We start from the raw sequence: 21,734 nt of genomic DNA on the forward strand, positions 1-21,734 counted from the left end.
TTTAACCAGACGTTTGCTAACGTTAACGGTAGCGTAACGGTTCTGATATTTTATATTTAACGTTAGCTTAATGAAAGCAGATGAATCACATGCCTGTGATCCCTGTGAGTGCTACTGGTTTCTATCGGACATCTACTGGATTCTACTGTCTGCAGCCTGTTTAAATTCAAGTTTATGGATTTCCTCCAGCTTCACTGTGAATAACTAAATCAACAATAACGACATGTATGCTGCACGGAAAAGAAGAAAACCGGCGCAGAAGGGGTGAGTTTATTTACATTATTACTGTTACTGACACTGATTCTGGTCGTTTTTTACTGTGTCTGATAAATTAATACAGAGTTATTGAAAACGTAATCTATAATCCCCCAACATTCATATGTGAAGTCTGTGTTTTTATATATTGAACCCCAAGTCGACAGTTAAAAAGAAAAAAGCTCAATATTAACACTAGAGCTTGACTGATACCAACATGCATTCTTTAGAATAATAATTGAAAAAAACATAAATAGATCAACATACATGCATATCAATACCAATATATCTATCATCAGCTGATAGTATAGCTTAATAATATATCTGTCAGGCTCTAATTAGCACCACACCAAAGAAATAAGTAACATAAAAGGTAATCAATATGTGAATAATCCAATTTCAGTGGAAAAAATACAACTCCCCCAGGTCATAATTTGTGAAAAAAAAATGCAAGTAAGAAATTAAAATGAAATGAAAATATTAAGCAGAATAATCAATAATGAAATAGTCGCTTGTTGCAGCTCAAATTTTTCAACCAGCATTTTGGTCACAATTCTTTAATAACCAAATTTAAGGAATCTTTAACAAAATGTTTTTTGTGTGTGTTATGGGTTTATGTTTCTGTCACATATCAATAACGGTATCAGCCTCAAAATGCAGTGTTGGTGAGGTTTTAGTAAATAATATGCAAAGACAATTCTTTCCTTGATATCAGTATGGCATCAATATTGGCCTCATATAGTAGTCTACGCCTAGATGTGACTCATTCTGACACTCCTGAGGTAACAATAAATCTCATATATCACAATACTTCCTTAACATCCAGAGTCAAACCGACCCCAACTGAAGGCGCCAAGTCCAACCCGTCCAAACGCCACCGCGACCGTCTGAACTCAGAGCTGGACCGCCTCGCCAGCCTGCTGCCCTTCCCTGAAGACGTCGTCTCCAGCTTAGACAAGCTGTCCATCCTGAGACTCAGCGTCAGCTTCCTCCGTACCAAGAGCTTCTTCTCCGGTAGGAAACACAAGGCTGTAATGAAATATACTGCACTCATCCACTGATGCTTAAGTCAACCAGTCGGCTCAAACACCAGAAGATGTAGACTTGTGGTGGTCTGCATGAGAAAATATAACAACATGCTCACACGAAGCAGCATATCATGAGTTCTAAACTTCTTTGGCAGCATCAGCAGTACTTTAAAGGAGGTGACGATGATGAATCTTGAAACAGAGACAGATAGAGAAAGAAAATGAAGCTGGAAAATGTCAGTCTGTAGTCTTGAAACAGCTGCTCGCCCTTTTCCTTCTCCGCCTCCTGCAATACTGAAATAGCTTTTCACACCTCACACAGGACCTGCGGACACAGAGGCTGAAAAACATGCAGGAACAGACAGGAGTGGTCAAGGTTTCAAGTAAAAACAAAGAAGGTCAGAGAGAGTTTCTGGAGGCCAAGTCAGACAAGTCCTTCCACCACAACAAAGTGCAAGACTGTGAAATGAATCAGGTGTGAAAGTGAATTTGAAAACCCCAATTCAAGCCTCTTGTTTTCCTCATATTTGAGACTTAAAAAGCTCAAGAAATATCACAGAAATAGAAGTTTTGGGGGGAGAAATAGAGCTCGAAATAAAGCTCTGTACTATATGAACCTTATAACTCATCACATAACTATTTTCTCCCCAAGAAATATTTGTTCTTTACCCTCAATGATATGTATTATATCCAGATTGTTATCATATTTGGACCACACAGCCTCTCAAAGTGGAGTACAGGTTCTGTTTAAGAAGTGGTAAAGTGCAGAGGATTTACTTTGTCAAAGAGTTATCAGGCTTACAGGCATAGCAGATGGATTTTAGGATGTAGGTGTGTGTGTGTGTGTGTGTGTGTGTGTGTGTGTGTGTGTGTGTTTACAGATTTGCTGTTAAAGGCAGATTGTAAGTGTGTCCAAAAACAACAAACAGCCTTCAGAAATCAATGCTGAATCCTACATTTGCAGTGGAATCTACTGTTGGAGGCTGAACTCGGCCTTTTAAAGCATTGATTACCAGCTCAAACTACTTCCAGTTCACTTTCCAGCACCAATTGTAGTTTAAAACAGCTTTGACTTTATGCGTGAGGTGTTTTTGAGTTGAAGATTGATCCTGAAAATCAACCTGATTTTCTGTAAATGTCCAACTGAAATTAAACGGCATCTTTTGACATGAACATGAACAGCCACCAATCAAACATTAACTGGTTACAAGCGCCAGCTGATGTGTTCAGATCCTCTCAGCCAAGATCAGACGTTTATTGATGTGTCCAATCAGCTTCTTATTATCACAATATTATCTATTTTTTTATGATGTTTTAAAGACATATCTTGGCATATTACTCACACTGAACTATTTGAGGTTACAGTAATTAACAGTTCAGCAGACACCCAACCATTTTCATCCTTTAAACAGCTACACCTGCAGCAACACCTGCGATGCTGATTAAAAACACATCACAGCTCTGTGCCACATGCTGTCCCTGCAGAAACAGGCCAGCAGACCCACTTCTCTGTCCAAGTGCATGAACCGTGGACGACCCCCTCTCATCGTAATGTCTTCATACAACCTCAACGTATTGTAGGTCAGCTCCTCTCGCCCGTGGCCATGAGACGACCCTTGTCCCAAAGTCTCAGCCACACAGTAATGTAGGTCTGAAGAGACTGCAGCATTACAGTGAGCAGAGAGGAGGTGGGAGGAGGAGATGAAAGCCTCGGAGAATAAAAACACGGCGGGATAATCCACTCATGGCCGCTTTACAGACCTTTTGAAGAAAGAAGGGGGGAGACAGATGCCCACTTTTAAACTTTTGACTCCTGCAACCTTTGATAAACCCCTGTTTTTATACTTTTTTCTTACAGTTGTAGTCCATCGTGTATTTAACTTGTTCTTTGCAGGGAACTGAGTTTGACATGATTTTAGTCAGTCCTCATGTTGGTCTCTCTGTAAGCAAATGGAAGAATTAGGTTAGGTTTAGGCGAGATCACACACAGACAGACAGACAAATTCCTCCACTCCCTCTGCTGCTATTTCTTGATATCTACTGACCTAGCATTAGCTTGCCAGCTACATGGCAGGGACAGACTATAATAACTCCCTTTTCACAATGTAGACATTTAGTTCCAAGTTGGGAAAATACCCGCTAGCAGAGGAAATATAGCTAACAGTAAATATCCACCCATCCCGCAAGACGGGACTGGATCTCTCTGAAATCCCTCCCGTGTTATTTAGTCTACATGACTACATTTAGGCTACATGTTTGAATTTATTATACATAAAAATCATCACATGAATCAATAAATAAAGACGCTTTTTTATTTAATGAATCAAGGTTAAAATATTACCGTAGGTATTTATATATTTATTGAATATTCAGACTGAAGGACTCATCTGTTAGATGGGAGAAATCAAGTGTCACTGGTCTAATTTGTTCCCTTGTCTCAGACTTTGTGTAGATTCAAAATGAACTTTCAACTTCCCAAAACTTTTCTTTGAACTTCAGCTTGTGTTTGTTGTTTTTCTGCGTCAGACTTTCTTCCACCTCATGAAGCAGCAAATGCAGGAGAAGAAAAAGCCAAATATGTTTCTGTGGAGGTCAAGACTTGATGCTGCGTTCAGGACGCCTGGTAAAACTGGCAACTCTACGGTTCACTTGCTATCACATTTACTCAACAACAACTATCAGTTCTCCTCAGCTGCACCAGACGAGCTCAACTTGAACTGTAAACTTTATTCATAAAGCAAATCCCTGTGTTCACATCCATCCACTGTAATTACAATACGAGTATTTCCTTTTGTTATAAGCAGCATTTATCTTTCAAAGTGAAGGGACGTGGCACAATAGTCAGATTGGTGTCATTCCAGTGTGTGTGTGTGTGTGTGTGTGTGTGTGTGTGTGTGTGTGTGTGTGTGTGTGTGTGTGTGTGTGTGTGCTAGTCCACATCTGTCTCCATGTGAAGCCATCTGCCAAGTGCTCAGAGCAGATTAGTGGTTACTTATGTAATACTACAGCATTGTATTTTCTATTATTTTCCACCTCAGTCACATTCCTATTCCTTGCTTGTGAAGGTGACGTGGTCAATCTGTCTGCACAGTGCAAATTTGGGTATCAAAACAATACTTAAGACTATCTAGATGGACAGAGAGATAATTTGTTGACAGATATTTGAAGTAGTAAAATAAAGTGTTCAAAGTCCTTCATGAATATTTAATACAAACCTCTTTAAGCCTAACACCCACAAACACACAGTAGTTTGCAGTTAGTCCTCTCTGTTGTTGATGTTGTCATTCGGGAGATGCTCTCCTCTAGTCAACTCTGCACTTGGTTGAACTTTTGAAAAATTTATTTTGGTCACGAACCTTGTGGTGGGTGATGAGATGCTGAATTTGACGGGTCATTGTTTGTGTCATCGTCCCTCCGGACTGACCAGACTGCAGAAGAGAATTTATCTGCGGCTGCTGCAGGTTGACCAGCTAGTTGTGTTTAATTCAGACGTTGGCAACAGTTCAAATGTGTTTTTAGATGCTATGATGAATGTCTGCAGAGGCTTTGCGTTGGAAACAAAGCTGCTGTCTCTCGTGTATTCATTCTCAGACGTAGCTACTCGTTTATTTTGTGTGATGATTTGGAAAAGCATTTTTATTCAGATCATGATGATTTAAACCACCGAGCAGTATTACCCCTCAAATACATTTCTTGCCGTTGTTTTTTTGTCTGATGTATGAGCTTCCTTTATGTTTATGTATCTGTGTTTTTAAAGTGAGTCAGAGGACTGAAGAGCGTCTGTTGTGATGTTTTTATCGGCTGTTGGTGTCCTCGTCGCCCTCCGTTGTGCCAACAGATGCCCCCTCTCCTCCTGCTCCCGGTGGCCTCGAGGTGTTTTTTCTTGCCGGCGGCTCCTGTTCATGACGTCAGGGTTCAAAATACCCTCTCCACCCCTTTTAGCTCTTAATTATTGATAGTCGACATGCTTTTTCTGCTCTCTCTCTTGGCCTTGTGAGCTTCCACTACACTGAGCTCTGTCACCAGCAGACTCAGACAAAGGTTCGTCTGCAGTTTGGTGAGGATTTATTTATATATGAGGAAACATTTTCTTTTAGTTAAAGTCACAAACTGCAACACATTTATGTTACAGGCATTAAACAATAACAACTGTGAAGGACCATACTGTTGGTTGTTTTCATGATTTACATGCATTTTCCAATAAGTTTTCTGATTCTGTTCCTTTCTGGCAGCCTTTAGTTTAATTTCATTTCTGTGCTCTGAGAATCAACATGCAGAGACTTGCTAGAAACTCCAGAAATTGATTTTTGAGAGTCAATGGTTTTTCATAAGACTAAAAAGATTCCGTTCTTGTTGTTGATATAAAACATTTAACTTCAGTATGACTTTGTTCTGGATCCATGTCAAGGTTTGTGGTTGCTCTCTGTCCCGTGTCATTACCTCTGTGGCTGGTGGACACAAAGACGCCATTGATGATAATAAAGCGATATGATGGAGCTTTATTGATCACTGTGTGATCCCTGTGATCTGCAGCGCTCAGAGACTTCCTCTTCCATTAGCATCTCCACTGCTGCTTCAGAAAAGCTCTTTGTTTTCTTCAGACTCAACCCACTCTTGTCCCTGGGGTCAAAGGCACGGGGCTGGCCTCCATGTTTTTGTCTTAGGGGTCAGAGGTCACAGAGAACCCCCTCTGGAAAGTAGACTTAGTCGCAATAACTGTCAATAATTGTATCTGTTAAATGTTTATTTGCAAGCTAATGAAATGAAGGAGAAAATATTTGTCAAAATCGATCTACCTCTCTCTTGTTCTCTTTTTCAGTGTCAGTTGTCCTGATTTCATCTTTACTTTTTCCAAGGTGTTACTCTCTTCCTCCTCTTAAGGTGTTACTCCCTGTTTCTCTCTGTAAAGGTGTTACTCCCTCAGGTTTTCTTCTTGTAAATCTCAATCTGTGACTCTTCACATCAGCTTCTTTCCCCGGACGGTGCAAGTTGCCACAGGATGCAACTGCAAAGGATAAAGTCAAATAATCTTATAAATAAGCTCTAAGACATGATGACAGATTCGCATGAAGGGTTTTTTAGAGAGGATCAAATTGATCTTTGTGTTTGAACAACAGTTCAAAATGAAAGAGTGATATTTTTACTTGAACTTATCCTGTCTGCTTCTCTTCCTGCAGTGGCCCTGAAGAACCAGCTGTCCAATGGCATGAACAAGAGCAGCGATCACAGTGATGACAGCAGGACGTTAGGATCTGTGGACGGTCGCATTCCTGAGGGGGAACTGCTGCTGCAGGTTAGTGAGAAACAGGCCACTATGTTGATGTCAAAGTCTATTTAGTTTTACTGATCTGTCTTTAGTCATGGCTGGTGCTGTAAAAATGTATTTTTATTTTTATTTTATTCTGATGACTTGTGGAGGAAACTACACAAGCACATGGTGGGCATGGGAAGAGTTGAGATAACAGGGGCGGAGCTATGAGCTGTGGGTGGGGCCTGAAACTGGTTCTGGTTCGATTGGCTCAGACACAGAGACACAGACAGAAGTAAACACTGATTTCTCTGCGATGAATTAATGAATTAGTAAATGTATTGACCTCAGAGGAGTAAATGGGTCACTGCAGCGGTGAAGAATCAAGGATGTGTCGGTGTGGAGGGCAGCAGCTTCCTGCCTTCAGCTGCTCTGTTCCATTACAGACGCCGGACCATGAATTATACAGAGCCGGTGAACACATCTATTATTGAAGTGAAGGGGGAATTTGGATCAAGGATATGTGTGTGTGTGTGTTGGTGGAAATCAACTAAAAGCATTTAAAGTATTCTTGGATGTTTGACAGTATATCACCAAACCTTAAACATACTCCTCATGTCTTCATATTGTCCACTTATAGAACATAGTGAGTTGTTGCTGTGTGTGTGTGTGTGTGTGTGTGTGTGTGTGTAAAGAGAGTCAAGTCAAATGTATTTTTATGCAATTGATTACATGGTCTGCTGGTTCAAACTGAAACACGACAACCTTCACAAAACAAAACAGGAAACACTGGAACAGCTGCTTTGAGTCAAAATGCTAATGTCTAAGGTGAAAAACAGAGAGACAGTTTTCCTGTGTTTCCTGCCAGTGTTTGCTGTCATTGGGTTGTCATCTTCCAGGGAACACACTGACAGAGACGGCAAACATTACTGCACACACACACACACACACACTCACACACATTCACAAAACACACACATATATACACACACCCTCTGTCTCAGGAGAGTGAGAGGTTGACCAAACATGCGAGCGAGAGAGAGAGAGAGAGAGAGATGTGTTTTCTGCAGACAGATGAAGCTACAGTAAATATTTATACACAGTGCCTGTATGCCACTCCACCCTGCACACTGTAAGTGTGTTCATGTGTGTAGTGTGTGTGTGTGTGTGCTGGGTATGGTTACATGCTGTAGGTTGCAGCTTTTTGGCAGTTTTTAAATCTTAAAACTAATCTGGTCGTGGACAAATCATGGATTCTGCTTAATATTATCAGGACTGGTTTTTAATTAATTAATACTAATGATTAAGGTATTATTCAGTCATATTTTCGGGCAATACACTGCACAACTGAAACCGCACCTTACGGTATGATAAGTCAAAATGAGTTTATCTATGGGTGTGTATATTAAATTAGCATAGTGATAAAGTAGATGTGCAGTATTCTTTAAATACTGAACCCTCAGCCAATCAGAATGAAGTAATGAACCCTGGCCATAGTACAAATGTTAATAGCAAGGATTTATTGAGAAAAAATCTGAGTTTTGTCTCTTTCTGGTCACACGTTGCCGCTATCGAGTGAGACCCTCCAACCCCTAAAATATGAATTATTCAGCAGCAAAGAGAAGCTGTCATGTTTTAAGCCTGATGCCTTTCTGACATCATGTAATGGATTTTGAAAAAGGTTTCAAAAGGAAATGTAAAGTTTTGACCCAATATGAATCTTAAAAACCAGATGTGGAAATGAGGAAGAAGGAGTGCATTAGCTCATGTGTCTGTTCAGATAAAGACTGCATTCCTACGGAGCTCATCATCATCATAATCTTTCTCATCAGTGAGGTGGAGGAACATGCTGGCAGGATGCCGTTGTGACTCTTTGCAGTGTGGGGACACAGTGTCACCACCTCGTCAATGAGCCCAAGGCTCAAGGAGGGAGAGGAGGAGCGATGATGGAGGTGTTAGTCATCCAGTGGTGACCTCCTTCTCCTCCCTCCTCCTCTCCAGCTCCAGCCTCTCCTCCCCATCTTCCTCTCTTTCTGCCCGAGGGAGAAGTCTCATCCTTGTTTTTTTTGTTTTCTTTGTCTTTGGTCCTCTCTTATCGTTTCTCCAGTCCCATTTCTTCTCTTTCGTCCTTGTTTTAAAACCTTTGTTCTCACTGGAATCTGATATTAACTTGGTGAACAAGTCAGAGGTGTGGATGGCTTGCTAACATGCTAACACTTGAGCATTTTATATCCTAATAATCAGCTCGGCTGGTCAGTTTTGCCAGTAGCAAACTGTCTTGACAACTACTGGCCAGATTGCCATGATATTTGCTGTGGATGTGAGCGCTACGTCTGTTCAACTTCAAACAGTTGGTGCTTTCTTGACTATGAGGTTTTTCTTGACTTAGGTGTTTGTTTACTTCAGCAAAGTGAGGACTCAGACCCTTTCAGTGACCAACACGCATTATAAACACAATTAGAATCATTATAAACAATAAACAAACAATATGTTTTCTCTCTGCAGGCCCTGAACGGCTTCATCCTGGTGGTAACAGCTGAGGGAACCATCTTCTTCTGCTCTCACACTATCCAGGATTACCTCGGCTTCCATCAGGTAACACCTGTAAATTTCAAGAACAATTCTTAAACAAGTCGCTTATCTCAACCCGCTGGCCTACTCTTGTTCTTCTTGACTCTTTAGATTGTGCGGTGTGTCCACCTTTAGTTTGGCTTGTGTTAGAGAAATAACATTCCTCCAAAACAAATTTCTGTTGGCAAAACCCCAAAATACAAGGAATTATGGGTAGAGGAAGATATAGTTTTAACTCCTTGTAAAGATTAGCATAACTAAATCAATTCTTAAGTGAATTCAGATTTTTCGATGTTTCTTCATGTGTTCTCAACAGAAATTAACATCTTCAAAGACAGATTTCCAAAACACGCAGACTTCTGGGTCATGTGACTTTTATTTATGATGCCTATTTAGCTAGTAATTGGTTAATGTGAAGCTAAAAAATACACTACAGTATAAAGTGATTTATAGTCTCACTGCCGCAGTAGTAAGGCTGAATACATTATGAATTAGGGTGCATAGGGGCTGCATAGGGGGGCTATTGAGAGGCAGAGAGGTGGAGTTAACGAGCAATATAATAAGAGGTTCATGGCAAGAGAACACATCTTCCTGAGTGCCCCGAGGACTGAAACAAACGCACATATGGAGCGAGAGCTTTAATCCTATTGGCTTCACAACAAAGCGCCACTGCCTCCAGTCTAATCTCATTTTGGAGAATGTGATTATCAAATTATCCAAAGTCTGTGTGTCTGTCTGACACACACTTACATACACACAGACACACACATCAATATACTGTGCGCAAACACACATATATACACTGTCCTTTCCTAGTCAGGGTGTAAACATCCCCTCTCACCCCTTATTTCTCCGTCCACCTGAGGCGCGTTACCATTCATTGAGCAAACAAACCCAAATCCGTGGTGAAGCTGCTGTCTCTGCTCAGTGTGGCATCCACTGCAAAAAAAAAAACATTGGCTGTCAACAGCTGTTGTAACACCCATAAGATAGGACACAGCTGAGGAACAAGGAGGCAAAGAAAACCCAGACAAAAAGAGAAGGGAGAAGAGGAGTGAAAGAAGTGACATTTGTGGAGACACAGATGATGTTTTTGATTTTTCTCCACCACTGAGAACAAGAAAATCATCATCAGATAACCAGCGTACAAAAACAATACATGTAAGGTCAGACAACTAACAGTCAAGCAACCAATAGAGTTAATAAAACAGTCACAAGAGTCATGAAAGACATCAGATAGTAAAGCTTTAAAATCTACAAGGAGAATGAAAGAACTTAATATTCAGAAAATTGCTTTGTCCTTACTTGATTTAGTCAATTTCAAAAACACTGTTCGGCAGAAGAGGTTGCCACAGTGGTTGTTTGATTGTCTAATTGTCTTCTTCTGTTTCTTAGCCTCGCCACCACTAGCTTAACACAGCCATTGCTTCAAGAGTTAACAGCCGGGCTGCATATAGCCCAAATACAGTTAATGAGAGAAATAACTCCCCTTCTCCTGTCGCTGTTTGAAAGTATTTCACGTAACACTTCTGCCTGTCAAAATACCTTGTTGGTGACCTGAGTTTGACCCCTCCCACATAGGGAGGGTGGTTCCACTCTGGTCCTGAGCCAGGTCATGCTGGGTCTGGACGACAGATATCAGGGTCACAGCGGATCTTTGGCTTTGTTTCAACTATTTGAATCAAATGTTCAGCGACACTTGATTTCTTTTGGCTCCACTTCAAGGCAAACAGAATCAAATGCACCCCTCAGCGTACCTGCTGACAGTAACTGCTTCAACAAAACATCGACTTTAATTTGTGTAGTCTCATACTCAGTCTTAACATCGTAGGTAAAATTGTAATTTCACTGACCCCAAGTTCATCTTGATTCATCATTCTGTGTATTTATGAAGAATAATTCAGACAAACTATGTTTGCCTCTCAGACCGACGTGATGCACCAGAGTGTGTTTGAACTGATCCACACTGAAGACCAGCAGGAGTTCAGGAGCAACCTGCACTGGGCCCTCAACCCCCCTACTGGCCTTGGACCCCCCACAGATCCCTCAACAGGTCTGTCAACTGAAGACACAACCAGTTCAATTCAGTATCAGTATTTCAATGCGGTGTCTGTGAGAAACCAAATCTACAAATCCGATAGATAGATAGATAGATAGATACTCTACTGTATATACTGTCTACTGTGTAGTTCTTTTTGCCCTTCTCAATCTGAACTGAGGTCAGAGAAGAGGTGACCTTTAAATAAAGCCTCCTGAGATGTGGTCTAAATGTTACAGTACGCACGCACTCACTCACATGCACTTTCACTAACACAAAAACACAACACAGGAGTGGACACATCAGCAACTAAAGCAACTGCTTTCACCAGCGCACACACACACACAAACACACACACTTGTCATTTTGCATTAGGTAAGGGTCAACAGTTGACAAGACACACACAAACTATACAAACTCACACACAAACAACAGATCAAGGTCGAGTTGTCGTCTAATGTACAGTTTGTTTTAAACAGCCGATGTTTTACACACTTCTATCCCATCATTTTTATATAAATCATAATAAAATTATATTTAATGTCCTCAGATGGGGAGTCGGTTTCGAACTCTTCCTGCCTGGTGAGCTACAACCCCGATCAGCTTCCACCTGAAAACTCCTCCTTCCTGGAGAGAGGCTTTCTCTGCCGATTCCGCTGTTTGTTGGACAACTCCTCCGGCTTCCTGGTGAGACAATACAATTGTATTTATCCCAATTGTATGTACATCAACAGATACAGTAAGAAGAAAGAAATATATCGTTAAAAAGTGTGAGGTAGTTTTTGGGGGGGTATGATATAATTTCGATTGTTTTATCACATGTAACCAAAGAAGACGGCTTTTTATTACTGATTATTGATGTTTATTTTCCCCATCAAATACAGTGTTAAAATGAATCCATATTTGAGGCTTGTAGTAGTGCTGCTGGCAATATGGCGTGCCACCTCAGAGTCCCTCATGGATCAGAAGCCACCATTTACTCCTGTAATCCGCCTTAAGAGAGCCTTGGGGTCGTGGGGAAAAGGGCCTTAATCCTCCCACCGTCAAGGGGAGGTAAGAGCAGAGGGGGAACTTGCTTAGTCAGGGTTGGTAGCTCCACACCGGCCACTGCTACTTCCACTAAGACAATTAGCTGCAGAAGGATAAAAACATGCTGCAGTTCAGTGGCAGCGCAAATCTTTAAAACCTGCTGGGAAAACTGGGGCAAAGTTCCCCATGAGCAAGGCACTTCAGGGACCATACCCATTGTTCTGCAACTTTTTAGTGCTGAAACGATTCAACGATCAACAGAAAATTAATCAGCAACCCCCATGTATCAATGATCAATTTGCTATTAATTTCATTCCAGCTTCACTTTGTAGATTGATTTTGCCCAGAGTGAGAAGCTAATTGAGAAAAGAGGTTTTTAGGGCCTTCAAGTTAATAATTATCCATCACAGAAAACAATTAGTGGATTTTATTTTTGATGAAAGTTATATGATTACTGTATAATAATGCTGTTGAGGGCAGGGGCTAACCTCTTTGTCAGTAAAACAAAGAAAAAAGCTTCTTTTTTGCTTTTTTGCCTGAAAGTTGGAGCTGATAGGGATTCATGGTATTGCTCAAGGACACTCCTGCATGAAGGGGTTCGAACCTGCGTCTCTCTGTCCTCCCTCCCAGTGCGTTTGCGTGAGTAGTAAGCCAGGTTTCTGCTTCTGTCTACTGCTTGCTATGGCTTTGTTTTTCGTAATCCCTCCTGCTATTCAGAGCTAGATTCCTGACATCACGGCTGCAGGCCCTTAAACCCACTAAGGTCAATTAACCAGAGCTAACAGAGGAGGTGGGGGTCCTCACACGAGATGCACCAGGGTGAGAGGAGGACAGCAGACAGGAGAAACTGTTTTCAAGGTTTTTTTAGCCTCCTTGTTGGCTGCTGTTGGTTGTTTTATCCAAAAACTGAAAGTTCACTCAGTCTCTGTCAGGAAATGTTCTGCATGTAGGTTTCATTGTCAGACACATTTAGATGAGAGGGACAGAGTAATGAAACCAAGTGAAAACAAAACACACGAATGTTGGGGCTAATTGTCGACTGCTAGCTCCAAACAACCCCAGAAAACTTCTAAGTTCAGTCAAGAAATACAAAACCAGTACGTTCTCCAGATGTTTGGCATTCCTACAGTTAGTTTGACCTCCTCTAATGGCTTAATGGAGATACTGAAAATGAATGTGTCACTGAGAAGATATTAAGGCTTAAAGTTGGACGTGTTTGTTATTTTTTGGGTTTGCATTGATTGTTTTGCCGGTTGCTGCTTGCTTGGTTTGAAAAGATTTGTAATGTTGGTATCATGAAATGTGCATGTTCTTTATTCCTGAGCTTGACGAGTGGAGCTAGATAAGTAGGGATGACGGCTGGACTGCTGAGCGGGCCATTGTATTAACATGAAGCTGCCTATCAAGCTAATGGGGCCGGAGACAGCAGTCTAGCCTCAGCAGATACAATGTAGATATGAAGCCGAGTCAAGCTGCAGAGTATCTGCTCTTTGCTAAGGTGAGAGTAGGAATTAAAGGCAGCTCAAAGGTAAGTTAGGTCAGGGCTAGAGAATGGTGTCACCTGTCATGGGGCCCAGTAGATTCATGACCGCACAGCCTGATACCCACTGCAGGGCCTAGTGATTTAATACTGGGCTTCCATAGAAATGCTTGCCCAACTTTTGGCTCATCAGCGTGACTGTGAACAACAACTTTACTACTAAGCAACATTACAGACAAACCAATTAATGTACAGATGGACAGACAACTCTACTCCTTGAAGGAGGTAATTATTAGCAACCAAAGTCACCCCAAAAAGTTGAATCATGCGAATAAATTGTCTAATAAAGGTGATGAACAAGTCTTTACTTTTAATTTACTTTGTGTGGATCTTGGCCACATGCATAAACTAATCTAACCTGTAAAACCTTGCATGAAGTCCCAGTCACTTAAATACTGTTTTAAATAGTGTACAGTGAGTCATGTGACCAGAGGAAGAGCAGCTGGAGGGTTTTCATTGTGAAATGCCAGTGGAACCAGTGTGTTTACAGTGTACTGAAGTGTTATTGCTCTCTACATTACTCAGCAGGATAAATAAGACTGATGGGGCTCGACAGGGAGAAAAGAAACAGCACTCACTTGTCTGCTGTGGAACTTGATGCAATAGTCTCAGAGGGAAAAGAGGAAGTAGCAGAAGCTGGGAAAAGGAAATAGAAAAAGATTCACCGCTTTCATCTTATTTGTGATTTATTGATATGAAATCTGTGCGTGCTCTCCTCTCAGGCATTGAATATCCAAGGTCGACTCAAGTTCCTCCACGGTCAGAGCCGTCAGCAGTGCGACAGCGAGGAGAGCACCCCGCCTCAGCTTGCCCTGTTTGCCATTGCCACACCCCTCCAGCCTCCAGCCATATTGGAAATCAGGACGAGGAACATGATCTTCAGGACCAAACACAAACTCGACTTCACTCCCATGGCCTGCGACGCAAAGTACGTACCCTCAAAATCTCACACAATTATGAAATTTATTTAGCACAGTGTGGCTAAGTTTGTAATTCTTGTGTGTATATGCTGGTTTTCCTGTATTTTCAGGGGTAAAATTGTTCTGGGCTACACCGAGGCGGAACTGAGAGTTCGAGGTTCAGGTTACCAGTTCATTCACGCTGCCGACATGCTGTACTGCGCCGAAAATCATGTCCGAAGTAAGTCACAGCTGTTCACAGTCTGTACGTGTACATCACAGTTGACTTCAGAGTTAGTGAATCACGACTGAGACTGGAGGGTCTATAGGAATATGTTTTTCTTTATTTTCTTTATTTTGTACCTGTTTTGTGCAGAGTTTGTACTGTATATTGTCATGGTTGGGTTGTAACTAATAAGCATCTTCCCTGATCAAAACTGTAAGATCCATTTTTGAATTACTGCTGGCCACGACCAAATAGCATGCTCATAGAAACTCACCAAATCATTGAAAAGTCTATTTTAGGCAAACAGGGAAGTTGCAGAGCTGTTCACAGAGTGATGTTAATTAGATCTAGCTGATTTATTGGCTTTTTAAACATCAGCTAATGTGATTTTTGCAGCTTAACCCATCTAGGATCAGTATATATTCAGTTGATGTGTCTCATGTTTGGCTCAACATTACATTTGTAACACATGCAACAAACAAACAAACAAACCAACGCTCTGTGTGTGTCTGTTGTTGATGGAGGAAATCTCCAAGCGAGAGTCAAGTGTCCTACTTAGCTCGTGTACCGGATGACCCGGTTAGTCGTAACCATGGCGCCCTCAACACACTGCTACCAGACACGCTCACACACACAAAGACACATACTGTATGCATGTAGTCATGCATACAGAAACGGAAATACATGCATATGCATTTGGAAACATACAACACAGAGATACATACATGTGCAGCACGCTCTAATGCACGCACAGATGGGAAGACAGGTTTCCATATAGCACAGACACACACAGTCCACATAATAATAACACATGATGCCATTTTAAAGATATTACATATACATTACATATGCATTCACTCATATATTCAATAATAATAATAATTCATACACATTATTCACTCATCCACCAGCCAGGGTTTATGTGGGGTGAGTAGTGATGATTGGCCCAGTTGGAGAATACAGACATTTACTCCTGTAATCCCTCAGATTATGAGGAAAGTAAAACAAAATGAGGCCACAGATCCATACACCAGAAAACTCGCTGCTCATCATTTGTCCGTTTTGGTTCAGCAGAAAGTGATAGTTTGATTAAAGTTTCAGGGAGGATGAACAAACTGCGCTGTAAAATAACATTATAGGTCACAGAGTCTCTGAGCTCTTGATTTCTCCTTCAGGACAACAATAAGAGTTTGTTCACAGACATAAATATTGCAATTCCTTCTAAAGGTCAGCAGCTTGTGGCTTTTATTGCCAAGAATATGCAGCGATGACTGTGAGAGACTGGTTTGCACCTGAGACACATGAAGCTTGTTTAGACTAGACGGCACAGAAACATGACCTGCACCACAATTACACACACCGACAGACACAGCACTGAGCCATGGAGATGAGGGATTGGGTGTAGCAGGATGAGATGTTGTATGTATGTGTGTTGGGTTGCTTAAGAGTGTGCAAACAGGCCTTGTAACATGTGCATGTAGCCAAAGTGAACATCAGCATGTAGCCTCTATCACAGCTGCACGCCCGGCTGAACAAATGCAGTGTGAGTGTGTGCACACTGCGGGGCGTACAGAGCGTAAACAGCAGTGACACGGAGCCTCCAATGTCTTGTCTGATGTGTTTTCAGTGATGAAGACGGGTGAGAGCGGCCTCACCGTCTTCAGGCTGCTCACCAAGGACAACCGGTGGAAGTGGGTCCAGGCCAATGCCAGGCTCGTGTACAAGAACGGCAAGCCAGACTACATCATCGCCACTCAGAGGCCCTTGGTGTAAGTGGACCACGATTCCAGCTTGATTTTTGAGTTTCAGCCAATTTATCTGTTAATTTCTTCTGTGTAACACGTATTTCCACAGTGATGAGGAAGGAGGGGAACACCTGAGGAAGCGATCGATGCACCTTCCCTTCACCTTCGCCACCGGAGAGGCGATGCTTTACCAGACCAGTTATCCACTGCATGGATTCCCTGATTCCTTACAGGGCAAAGCCAAAGGCAGCAAGTCCAAGAAGGGCAAACTGGACAAGGGCTCTTCAGATGACCTGGACCCAAAGTCTCTGCTGGGAGCGCTGATGAGCCAGGATGAGTCCGTATATGTCTGCCAGCCGGACACAGAGCCTAAGATGTCCCACCACAGCAGCCTTTTTAGCGAACAGCAAGTTGACAGTGGTGGTTTTGGTGGCTTGTTAAGTGGCGACAGCTGGCATATCGTATCTAACGGGGAAACAGGGATATGCAATAGCAAAACTTCTAATTATGACCCACTGCTGGCCACTTTGGACTCTCTGTCTCTGGACGGAGAGGAGACGTGCTCCAATAGTGAGCTCTTTAGCGCCCTGGAGAGCCTGGGTCTAAATGCTGAAGACCTGGAGCTCCTGCTGCTGGACGAGAGGATGATACAGGTGGAGCTGGACCCCAACCATATCCCAACACTTAGCGACATTCTCACCAACAACGAAATCCTCTCCTACATCCACGACTCACTGGAAAGTGGGACCGAGGGGGAGGAACAAGGAGACAGAGGTGGTCTTGGACCTTCGATTCGTCCACCATACCAAACCCAAAGCGCCACCCAGCAGCCACAGGCATGCCTCACACCTGCTGTCCCTCCAGCTCTTCCCAGCACCAGGCAACCCATCATCCAGCTGTCGCAACAGATGCAGCAACACATCAGTGCAGGTGAGCCGGTGAAAGCTCAACCGGGGCAGATTCGGTCCCAGTCTGGAACCGCTGACACCAAGATTTTACCTGGGATTCCTAACGGTCACTGGGTGGTAACGTCAGAGAACCACCATCACCCCAACAACCACAGCCATCATCACCCACATACTGTGCTCAAAGCCTCACAGCTGAATGGTGAACATAAACACCTTAACTCACTTCTGAAATCGAGTCAACAGTGGCAGCTTCAGCAGGACCAGCACTCAGTCCACCTCCAGTCCCATCAGCATGTAAATGGCCAGAGCACTTTGCTGCCTGGCTTCCAGAATCAGCTCGGACTGACAACAAACGGATCTTACATCCCAAACGGACACACAGCCTTTCCACCGAACGTGGAGGTCGGCCACACAGGTTACAATATCTCCAACACACCTCATGCAGGTGGCACAGTGCTGAATGGAGTGACCACACCAGAGGTCTGTCACTACCAGAGTTTGGTGGCCACCGCGCAGCCCTACCAGCTGCAGAGTCACCAGAAACACCAGCAGCAGCAGATGTTGCAGCAGATTCAGGTTCCACCGTCTTGTCCCACCCAGAGCTCTGCACTGGAGTTAGAGCAGTTACTGGAACTGTCCCAGCCACAGCACAGCCTGCCATCATTAGAGGCCTACAGCATGTTCAACACCACCACACAGGACTCCACTCACAGCAAGGTAAGAGACCAGGGAAATGGAGGTGACATGGTGCAAATAGGAAGTGGTTGTAGTTACTGTTAGGACAGTAAGTTAAAGTTTGGATAAAACATCCTTAGCTAGTATTTATTAAGAATTTAACACTCAAAAAGTCAACGACACTCTGCGTGGGTGTGGTTTGATCAAATCTGGCAACACAAGCTAAGATCATCACAACTGTCAGCAGTTGGCAGAAAGAGTCAGAGTAAGAAGCTGGTTTAGTAAAATATGTTTTCAGGGCCTTTAAGCGACTGGTAAAAATTGTGTTTGCAGCATTTTGTTCCTTCTAAACAAACATTTTGTCCTTCTGTCATCAGAACATGTGTAATTATTATATCTTGACGACATAGAGTTAAATCCAGGGCAACAATGTGCAGGTCTCATTATCCTGCAGCATGACATCGCCACACATGAAAACAGGGCTTATGCTGCATGTCCCTGAGAACGTGAGTAATGCTTTCCCCTCAACAGTCATCCTGAAAATGAATCCCACTAAGACTCTCTGTCTTGTGTCAGACCTTCTGTCTTTCTCTTTTCCTTCTTACCATCTCAAAACGACCAAAGCTGCCAGCTGTCCTTAAAACTGTTTGGACTGGGAGCCAGACTCTTGATTCTAGCCCACTGACGAAGCCCTAAGTCTTTGTTGCCCTCAAATATCAGTGAGCATCAACAAACCGAGGGCTGCAAAATCTACAACCCCAACCCTTCAACCCTGCGCTGTATGCTTTCACTGTCATGAAAATGGATTTTTTTCCGAGTCAGCACACAGTGGCCCGGGGCTGGCATGGAGCTCAGTGTAAACTGTGATGATGCGACCAGACATGCCATGTAAATAAGACAAGGGGGAGATGGGTCAGAGCAGCACAGAAGTCTTTCTCTGGTTTCAACTTCTCAAATGTGAATATTTGCTCTTTCAATGTTCCAATTGTTTTTTAGCCTTCTGTTAAAGTAAACTGAAAATCTTTGTATTTTGGACTGTTGGTTGAACAAATCAATCAATTTAAATATGTCAGTATGGCCTTTCGGAAATGTGATGGGCCTTGTTTACCATTTTCTGATTATTTTGTGGACCAAATAATGATGATAATGAAAATAGTTCCTGCCCTAGTAAAATGTGAGCTAAATTAGTTGATACTGACATTAAAAGGAACATTTGAAGAGTGTCTGCTATATAAGCCATCGTGCAAAACTAATTATAGGGATCTTGATGCACTTTTGGAACTCTGCATAAACTCAGATCCCAATAACATTATTTGGGTTGGTTAATGAGACTGTGTAATGTTCAGGGGAAGCAGGAATTCGTCCAACAAAACCTTTTTCCAGTAATGACAGAGCAGTGAGGGCTGGGGAATGTCAACCTAAAAACGCTAATCAGTTAGAGTACAAAGAGGTACGTGGCTGGAGGTCTAGAGAAATTCCCTTCATAAAACATAACGAGGTAATGAGACCTCTCCAATCAACGCTGCCTAATTTACGTTTTAAGCAGGATTTCAACCAGGAATGTCTCAATCTCTGGTCTTTGGCCCCAGTTTAAATCTCACCTTTGTTTTGTTAGGATTTGTTTCACTATCTAGGTAACTATAGCAACACCCTCGTCGAACAGGTGATATTGTTACTGTATTTGTATTTAATTAACTTGTCAGGGGAAGTCAAAGTGCAAAAATTGGGCAAATGGACAAATGATCACCTAAACTACAGAAAACCATCCATGTAACCTATTTATGACATATTATGACACTTGCATGAAGTCAAGATTATGATTTGTCCAATAGTAATTAAAGTAATCAGATGAACCTCCTATTTTCTGCACCTCTCATCATTGGACTCTCCTCCCATCTGTTTTCCAGTGTTATTGTTCCACAGCGTTCTGTTTTTTCAAGCATGAAGAGCATCGCTGGTGTTTGGAGTGAAAAACAAACTCAGGGATAACACAGGAGATATAATGGAATATGAGAGAACGGGCCGGCAAGAGGATAGAAAGGCAAAGAGGCAGTAGTGAGAAAGAGTACAATAATGAATAGAATAAGGTCGGGATGGGACACGGTCCGCCCCAGAGATGGTCGACTCCGGCAGGCATCCATTCATCCCCGCCCCATTGAGCCTCCACTGTTATTCTTCAGGGTCAGTGACTGTCGCTGAAAGAAAAATACTGGCAGGCTGGCCAGTCAAGCATGAGCGGTGCTGACCTACAATTTGACTGTCATCATTACCTAATGCTGTGAACGCAGGATGGAGGGGGAGGCAGGCAATGCACACAATGACTATTCTCAGCCCAGATAGTAGCAGGGCTCAACTGTAGTTTCATTTACTATTCTTATGTGAACACTATCATCTGTATAAAGGTGCAGTGCAGCAGGAGGGACTATTGATACTCTTAAAGAAAGGATAACATGATGAAAATGTATTTATTTGCTTTGTCAGATGTGTTTATGAGTTAGTTATCATCTGAGATACATCAGCAGTTACAGACTTTAGTAGAAGTGAAGCAAAATGACTGATTCTTTTCTCTGATAATGAAAAATATCAGTTAATGAAGATAAAAACCTGGTTCGACTGTGCTGGTGCACTCACTGAAAGTCACTATATAATAGCATCAGAAAGAAGAACTTGAGGTTCATCGGTACTTCAGTGCTAGTTGACCTAATCTGTTTAGACTCCCTGAAGGGGATTACAGTCACTGTGATGTAAGTGATCACAACAGCTACATACTGTAGAATACTCCTTCCTCCCCTCCCCTCTGGTGTCTCTTTATGCTTCCTGTTATGTCTGTCCTTCCCTTCATCATTCTTCCTCTTCCTCCTTTTGTCATGGTGTTTCTCAGGACTGCAGGCCTGCCCACTAAACACCTGCTGCTCAGTGCCTGACCTGACCTGCTTCATGTGATTAAGGTCAATAGTGACTCCATAACGACTGTACATAGAAAATGTGACCACTTTTTGTTTTTGTTTTTCAGTTGGAGAACAGTTGCCTCCTCAGTGCCACCAACGCAGCGTACATCCGGACGTGTCTGATGCCGAATGGAAATGAAGTGACGACAGGCGACATCCCTGTCTCCTGCCCAGACGGACTCCCCGCCCTGCAGGACCCCCAGAAATCTGGATTTTTCCTCTGAAAGGATGATGGCAGAGTATCAGAGGAGGCTGGAAGAGAATAGAAGAGAAGGTACAGAAGGAAAAAAGAAAGAGGAAAAACTTCTCGATATGAACACATCATTTTGTATGAAACGATTAGAGAGAAGAAAAAGAAGCAAAAAATTTAAACTCTCTTTTCCAGAAAGGACTTTCTATCAGGTTGTCTTTGTTTTGATGTCTCATAGACAGACGAGTAACCTAAAGATAAGTATGACATGGAAAGATGAATCGAGAGGAAGAAATTACGTTTTTTTATCTGTCACGCTTCGTATTGTGATATTGCTAGTCGTGCGCTCACTGAAAGTTTCATTTTCATGTTTGGATAAGATTTGTCTGGAGCCAAAACTCATCACTTTCTGGTCTGTATATACACACTGTTAA

At 42.4% G+C, this 21,734-nt stretch overlaps 1 protein-coding gene across 1 annotated transcript; it reads left to right on the forward strand.

Moving 5' to 3' along the window:
• Positions 1–223: 223 nt before the first annotated feature.
• Positions 224–21,334, forward strand: LOC139306449 (aryl hydrocarbon receptor-like). Its single transcript, XM_070930306.1, has 11 exons — positions 224–264; positions 1,082–1,269; positions 6,461–6,576; positions 9,037–9,126; positions 11,029–11,155; positions 11,691–11,827; positions 14,432–14,637; positions 14,740–14,849; positions 16,462–16,603; positions 16,689–18,204; positions 21,176–21,334. The coding sequence occupies exons 1-11, from the start codon at positions 224–226 to the stop codon at positions 21,332–21,334; spliced, it is 2,832 nt and encodes a 943-aa protein (XP_070786407.1).
• Positions 21,335–21,734: the final 400 nt, after the last annotated feature.

This window comes from Enoplosus armatus, chromosome 24, assembly GCF_043641665.1.
Source record: "Enoplosus armatus isolate fEnoArm2 chromosome 24, fEnoArm2.hap1, whole genome shotgun sequence".
Lineage (NCBI taxonomy): Eukaryota > Metazoa > Chordata > Actinopteri > Centrarchiformes > Enoplosidae > Enoplosus > Enoplosus armatus.

Excerpts from the sequence above, each read along its gene's own strand:
- LOC139306449 (XM_070930306.1), top strand. The coding sequence starts at position 224 with ATGTATGCTGCACGGAAAAGAAGAAAACCGGCGCAGAAGGG. Across the intron at positions 265-1,081 it reads AGAAAACCGGCGCAGAAGGG|AGTCAAACCGACCCCAACTG; the intron begins GTGAGTTTATTT and ends CTTAACATCCAG. Across the intron at positions 11,156-11,690 it reads CCCCACAGATCCCTCAACAG|ATGGGGAGTCGGTTTCGAAC; the intron begins GTCTGTCAACTG and ends TAATGTCCTCAG.